This window comes from Cucumis sativus, chromosome 4, assembly GCF_000004075.3.
Source record: "Cucumis sativus cultivar 9930 chromosome 4, Cucumber_9930_V3, whole genome shotgun sequence".
Lineage (NCBI taxonomy): Eukaryota > Viridiplantae > Streptophyta > Magnoliopsida > Cucurbitales > Cucurbitaceae > Cucumis > Cucumis sativus.
The window spans coordinates 16124664-16132770 of NC_026658.2; the positions used below are offsets into that span (position 1 = coordinate 16124664).

At 32.7% G+C, this 8107-nt stretch overlaps 1 protein-coding gene across 1 annotated transcript; it reads left to right on the forward strand.

Moving 5' to 3' along the window:
* Nucleotides 1–3309: 3309 nt before the first annotated feature.
* On the forward strand, nt 3310–7437 carry LOC101211040 (WEB family protein At2g38370). The gene is made up of 2 exons (XM_004149883.3): nt 3310–3860; nt 5530–7437. The coding sequence occupies exons 1-2, from the start codon at nt 3693–3695 to the stop codon at nt 7039–7041; spliced, it is 1680 nt and encodes a 559-aa protein (XP_004149931.1). The 5' UTR covers nt 3310–3692; the 3' UTR covers nt 7042–7437.
* The last annotated feature ends 670 nt before the right edge of the window (nt 7438–8107 follow it).

Genomic DNA, 8107 nt, shown 5'->3' on the forward strand with positions numbered 1-8107 from the left:
AAAATATCTATAAAAGTATAAAATTAATAAATAAGTACTTCCTCTTATTTTATTGCTCATGTAAAATTCATGAAAGTGATATATATAAGTTATTATGTTCCACATACACTAACTATTTATACGTCCATATAATTAGTACATTTTGGTTTGAAATGATAAATGAATTTAATAAACAAATGCATTGAAAATGTGTTTCAAAATGATTTGTATGAAGTCTCTCAAAAAAAGTATTTCTATGATTGAATTATTTGGTTGATGATTTTCGTAAAGGTGTGCCTAAATGAATTATTGGGATTTGAAATTTTAAAAGAAAATCCCGACAATATCTCCAAGAAATAAAGCTAATTTTTTCTAAATGGGCCGACCAATTCTTTCTATAGGCCCACTAATTTCCATTACAATGCTTCCTTGCTTTATATACTGGCCCACCTCAATTTCTATGTATATTTATTTTTAGTCTTCTCTGCCCTCTTATTATCATAATAAAAACTCTATTTTGGTTTTAATTTTCAAATAAAATATTTATAAATATACTCAAATATTACCCATTCATATTCATAACTTACTACCATCTTTTAGTCTTATAAAATATTGATAACTCTCTATCCATATTTATCTCCATATTAGTAAAAGACACAATAGTAGTTTAGTACAGTAACATATTTTTATTACATTTGAAAGCAATTTTGACCATATTATCGTTTAAAATAACTTTCTATTGTTCTATTATTATTATTATATATGTATATACTTTTTCATTTCATTTCATGTCAGTTAAATTATATTCAAACATTAGAAAAGGAAAAAAAACGACAAACATCAAACATAAGTATTTACAAAACAAATTTAACGTTTTTGTTTTTGTTTTGAAAAAACAAGAGAGAAAAAAATGGAAAGGATGTCTATGATCTTTAGCACTACTTTTGTTTTTTTCTTTTTTGCATTTTATTCTTTTGTTGAAGTGTATTTGGTTCTCTTAACTTAAATTAGTGCATGTTTATGAGTCGATAACATATATTATATGTCAATGTTAATAAAATAAATATGAAGTTTGATTCAAACAAAAATATTTTTTCAAAAAAGTTTAAAATGGACTTCAACATCTATCTTTTCTTTTGTGTGGTGATTTCCAAACATTTTAATTTTATCTAAAATAACTTATTTTTTAAATCACTTAAAAATGCATTGAAAAGTACCCTAAATTTGTAAAAAAAAAAGAAGATAAACTTGGAATTTTGTTTTAAAATACTCTTAAATTTTCATGAGTATTTTAGTGTATTTGAAAGTTGATGTCTATTTGGTCTCTAAAGTTTCAAAAGTGACACTTAAGTGTCCGAAGTTTATTTTAGAATATTAGTCGATGAATTGGTAAAATTAGGTGAATTAAAATAATACATATTAATTTGTATGTTAATAATACTATTATGGTGCTTATACTTGAAAGGAATTGCTTTAAAATGTTAACTTTTTGGTTCCTACTTCCTGTGGAATTAATAAAACTCGAAAATAACGTTTGTGTTAGATATATCTTACCTCCTTTCTCTCCTTCTTCTCCTTTCTAACTTTCCTCTTCTATCAAACCATTCAAATCCATAAAATTTCTCAAAAATCTTCAGACCCATCATTTAAATTTAGGAGGAAAGCTATGTAAAGTTTGTTGTTTTTTAATGGATTAGAGTTTGGTTCTTTGCCATTCTAGGAGCTACACATAGAGATCCATTGTCCATTGAAGAAATAAAGGAACAAGAGGAAGGAATTAAAAGAGAATCTCCATTTTTCCATAAATATTTGGTTTCTTTGTGAACTTCACATCAATTTATACTTCCTTCCTCAACTCTACTGGTGATGGGATAATTAGAGTTATTAATAATCATTTGATAATTGGATGTTATAGTTGAGTAATAATAGTTTGTATATAATGGATAGATTGTTTTAGTTTTAGTTTGAAATTAAAATTTGGTACACGACTTTCCTTTAAAAAGAATTAATCTATAAGTTATCATTTGAATTTGAAGTATAAATGATAATTTATTTGAAGCAACACATTTGTTTATACATTTTAAACTATTTCAGTTGACAATTTGAAAAATAGAAGAGAAAATTATACATCTTTTAAGTGACATTTTTAATTTTCAAGATTTTTTTAAAAAGAGTTTCTAATATATCCATGATTTTTGTGCAAACAAGAATTCAAATTTGTATAATTCTACATTCATAATTGAAGTTCATTAAAATTAAAATTTACAATTACAAACTAAACATAATTCTGATCTCCCTCTACAACGTAACATCCTCACCCTTCCATCGTCTACGTCGAATACGTCTTCTATCCATGTATGCAACTTTGAGTTGTCTTGTTTGATGAATAATATGTTCTATATTTTTCAAGGTTTGATCACACATTGAACTCAAGCCTTGTAAATCGTGTCCACCGAGTAATTTATGTACGTTTTAAACAAAATTATTTTGAACGATTGCAAATAATGTAATTAAATAATATGCATGATATAAAATTAGAAAACAAATCATATTAAAATTCTTACAATGTAATAATAGTAAGCGTCATCAAATGCGATACAGTTGACTCATGTGTTCTTCTCCTTGTGCACAATGATCATGACATGTATGACACATCGTGATATATACTCTATTAACGATCGTGCAATAGGCTCCTTGTCCACCACTAACCCCAACTAGATCACGACATCCTACAACGTGATGATGCATTTTCCACAAGACATATGAAATGTTTGGAGCTCCAGTTTCCAATAACATTCTACTAAAGTAGTAGTGAGGCGTCAATTCAATTGCATGAATCCCATTTGAGAAACTTCAAGAAATCCAGCAACCTCTACATATGACGCAATAGGCTAATCAAAAGAGATAGTATGCTGTGATGTTGCCTCTCTCTCTTCCGACAACTCAAACCCATAGTAGAAGAAGTATCCCAGGCAGATTGTAAGCAATAGGACGATTGTTGATACAAATTAATAAGATTAATAGGACTAGATTTCATGTGCAAATTTCCTAAAACAAAAATAAAATAAAGAACAGTTAGAACATAGAAATATTTCATTAGTAACATAAACAATTTCACATCAATGTCTTGTTGTTGTGTATCCGACTTAACCTAGTCGTGGATGGAATACGGGAGGTGCTATCATATTTTTACTATACTTATTCCCTATATAATTTTTGACATTATATTTTTAAAAAAATGGATTTAAAATTGATGGGAAAAAAATGAGAATGAAATTAGTGAGAGAAGCAGATTTTCATTCACGTGAAAATTGAACTAAAGAAGAGAAGAAGAAGAAGAAGAGAGAGAGAGAGAGAGAGTCGGCAAAAAGAAAAGAAAATTAAAAAAAGAAAAAATCCATTTTCCCTCTTCTTCGTTTGGCTCTAAGAAAACAGACACACAGTGAACATTCATTCATACACCAACACTGCATTGTACTCTCTTATCTCGCTTCAACCAAACCCCATTGTTATTTCCTCATCTAACCAACACTTTCTACCTCTCCTTTCAATTTCCCTTCTCACTCTTCTTCTCCTCCGTTTTTTCCCTTCTTTTTACATTTCTTTTACTCGATCCCTAAAATGTCGTATGTTGTCATCCACAGTGTTTTTCCAGCACCACAAAAATTCAACTCCTAGTTTCTTCATGCCATTTTCTCGCTTCGCTAACTGGGATGGGGGAAACAGGTGGCGCTGCCTTTAGGGCGGAGGTTGATACTTCCGCTCCCTTCGAGTCTGTCAAAGAGGCCGTCAGTAGGTTTGGCGGAAGCGGATTTTGGAAACCCTCTCATTCTCATACTCCTACTCATACTCAAAGTTACACCCACCTATCTGAACCTGAGGTTCTTTCTTCTCATTCTTGAATGTGGGATTTTGTTTGTATTTACAGTTTCTGTTTCAAATATTTCTGCTAATTTATGCATTGTTATGTATACTGGCCGTTCTTGTTGACCGTTCTTGTTGTTTTTTTGTTGTTGTGTCTTGGAGGTATTCTTTTGAGGTGTTGATATGCTTAGTGGGGAGTTCGTAGATAGGGTAAAACTAGAGGTCTGATTTCCAGTTTGAGTTGTTGTCTATTTGCCATGTGCTCTTTGCATGCTGTGCAAAAGCAGATTGGATTGTTCTTATCTGAAAATCTTGGATTGCTTTCTTTTGACTGATTTTCCGATGACTCACCATTGAGAAATTTGTAAAGCTTACTTCTCATTCCTAGAAATGATCAATGATTCTACATCATGAAAAGTTTACTGCTCTTTCTTAGATCATGTTCTTTCTTCTCCCTGTTTTTTTTTTTCCAAACTTTTTTTAGGTGGGTGTCGGCTTGGGGGTCTCCGTTGTAGTGGCAGTGGTAATTGGTTAGGATGTTTGAAGGTAGCCAATTTTAATTTCAACTCTTTGATTTGACTGTTAAACTGGGGTCTTATTTCTATGGTAACATCATAAAATCGAAGTGATTTTGTGTTAGAGCCTTGAGGTCTAAAGATCATAAGGTGTTTGAGGTGAGGGTTTAGATTTGGTTAGGTGTAGCTTAAAATGCTGAACTCATGTTTGCACCTCGAGTTTGTCAAGCTGTTTACATATCATCTACCAAACTGCTCCGGGTGCTCCACCCAAATTCAGATCATCATAGTTTTCTTAAACCTGGGCTTCCTCAACTTAGATTCAAAGCATAGGTTTTCAGAGTCCTTCCAGGCTTAAGTTTAACATTTTCAATCCTAAGATGCCAAACCTCCATGCTCAACATTACAAGGCCTATGATGCCAAACACATACTCCTAGGGGTGTTTGAGTGAGAGTTTGGGTTTTGGTGGTTTCATATTGAGCATGTTTGTCTAAAACCATGTTTGTCTCGTGCACTTCTCAAGCCTTGAGTTTGTTGGACAAACCTATATGACTCTGCAATACTTAAGTGCATATTTGGTATTGATTTTGAAATTGTTAAAATTACTTTTGTCATGTTCAAAATTACTCTAAAATATGCTCCTCAGTTCCAGTCACACAAATCAATCTAGTGTTTAATTTTACACTTTTAAATGCAATTTTCATATCAAATCAATTTTGAGTGATTAAAAACTGTCTTAAAGTGATTTTAAAAATGAAAAAAAAAAGTGACTTTAGCAATTTTAAAATCACTCTCAAACATGTCCTAAACCTACTCCAAATGGTTCACCTTAGAATTCCGCAAAGCTCAAACTAGGTTTTTCAACCCAAGGCTTTTTAAACACTTCACTGTTTCTCTCGAGCATTACATTGACAGGCTCAATTCTGAATCCGCACCCTCCAAGGCCCCAAACACTCTCTTAATGTTCTTTGTGCTTGGAAATGCAATGTGCCTCTGTGTAGATTAGTGGGTCTCTGAAACGGTTGTAAAAGATTTATTATTGTGATTGATATTACTCAGAAAATAGCTATATTTGCTTCTCTCAACAATCATATCCGCTAATCCAGCGTTTCTCTTTTCTCTTTTCTCTTTCTCTCTTCTTTCTCTTTTCTTCTTCTTCATCATCAATAGGATGATAAAGACGAGGTTGACATTGACGCTACAATACTGGAGAAGCAGGCAATGAACATGGAGAGTGAATTGATTGTCAAAGAAAGGGAGACCCTGGAAGTATTAAAAGAACTTGAAGCAACCAAGAGGATCGTGGAAGATTTGAAACTGAAGCTGCGGAAAGAAGCATTTGAAGTCAGTGTGACTCAAGACACAAAGAGAGATGATATAAATGCAACTGCTGCTCAAGAAGCAGTTAAGGAAAACCTTCGGCCTACTGACAGTCAAGGTCAGAATGAGCAAATCTCCCCTCCAGCACCCGGTTTAATTCTTATGGAATTGGAACAGGCGAAGTTAAATCTTACTAGGACACCTAGTAATATTGCTGATCTTCGAGCTTCCGTTGAATCTTTTAACAAAAAACTAGAGAAAGAAAGAACTGGACTTGAGAAAATTCAAGAGAGATTAGCCCAGAATTCGTCCAATATATCAGCCCTTGAGAAAGAGCTAAACCAAACGAAACTGAAATTACGAGTGGTAAAAGATGCCGAGGCAAAAGGTTTTCCGGATAACCCTTTAGAGATTTCAAAGGAGCTTCATGAATTGAGTGAGGAGGCAGAGAAGTTTAAGAAAATGAGGGAAGCAGCCAGACTTGAAGTTTCGAGAATGGAAATTGAGATTGAACAGAACAAGGCCATGCTAAAAACAGCTCAAGTCAAGTTGGTTGCAGCCAGAAAAATGAAGGAAGCTGCTAGAGCAGCAGAAGCTGTTGCTCTCTCTGAGATCATGATCTTAACCAAGCATGGAAATCCATCGAGTGACTTTTCACTAACTCATGGAGGTGAAAGGGTAACACTTTCGTCAGAGGAATATTTTACTCTTACTCTTAAAGCTTGTGAAGCTAAAGAACAATGCAGAAAGAGAGTTATAGACGTCATGCAACTAGTTGATGCTGCAAACACATCGAAAATGGACATCTTGAATCAGGCAGAGAGAGCTTCTGAGGAACTCAAAACAAGTAAAATTGCACTGGAAGCTGCTCTGAGCAGGGTGGATGATGCAAATCAGGGAAAGCTTGCAGTTGAAGAATTGCTTCGCAAATGGAGGTCAGATCATGGTCAGAAAAAGCGTACCGTTCAAAACTCTACCAAGTTTAAGAATGCTTGCCCTTCTCACTTGAAAAGAGATTCTAGGCTACTTGATGTAAACGGAGTGAACATGGTGAGTGACGAACCAACACCTGTCTTGAAGCCAACTCTTTCTATAGGACAAATACTAAGCCAGAAGCTACTACCTTCCGAAGAATTTGAAACAGTAACACTCCCTGAGAAAAGCTCGGTTGGAAGAAAGATGTCTCTTGGTCAGATGCTGAGCAAACAAAGTGGTGATGCATCTTCTTTTAAGAAGGTTGAAAAAGATATTAGCCAGAAGCAGACATTTGGAAAAAGAAAGAAGTCGGGATTCGCTCGGTTTACCCTGCTGTTGGCGAAACAAAGTAAGAAGAAGAAGAAACCTGCAGTTGGTAAGAGGTAACCAATTAGTTTAATTTAACGTTGATATCAGGATCATTATCCATAGATGGCTTCTAAGTGCCCTCTCGTTTTTCTTCCCTCCTCCTATTAGGTTAGGTATTACTTTAGGATGGTGTTTATATTTTGGATAGTTTCTAGATGGCTTTGTCTTATATATTTTGTATGTGTTGTTCAAAGATTGTTATTAGCATAGTGCAAAGTTCACAACAGAAATGCAGTCTTAGAGTTCTAACCATTTCAGCTTTGTTGAATGGATAAGTAGCTATGGCTTTATTAATGTTTTGTCAAGGTCAACAATATGGGATTAAGTTGACCCTTCGTTTTGTATAACGCCTTCGTCTAAGTTAGTGAAACAATTTGCCATGGGCAATGAACGTTAGACTTGAAAACAGGTGAATTTAGGCTTAGGGCTCGAGCCGCTCCTCAATTTTAGACTTGTTATATAATATATATTTGAAGAAAATCTGATGTATTAATATTAATAGTTGGCTATAATTAAATTAGTCTTCCAACCCCTCTAGAACATGGTTTAAGTCTCACACTTGACATTTTATTTTTCATATTATTTGTATAGAATCATAAAGACCTTCAACAAAGTTGCTCATTTTTATGCATGTACAAAAACTTAGGCCTATTTGGTTGGTAATCTAAATTTTATTTTATGTTTTTAGATTAGTTGTGTGAAAATTGTTTTTAAATTTCGTGATCCTTAGTGTAATTTTTTAAAAAATAAATTATATTTTTATTTCCTCATATTTTCGACTTCAAATTTTGCAATGCAAAATTATATAAAAAAAATGTATTTAGAAATATAATATTATAAATCCAGCTATTTTTTTAAATTTTAAATATATTTAATTTAAAGATGTTTTCAAATATAGTAAAAGTATAGCTACCTTATTTACAAATATTTTTGAATTTTACTTCTCATATGTGATAGATCTAGATAGAGTTTAACATTGATAGATGTCTATGTGAGTTTATCTTATCATGGTCTATCATTTATAAAAAATGTAATTTTGTAAATATTTTTAACTATTTATGTATATAAACACACATGAATAATT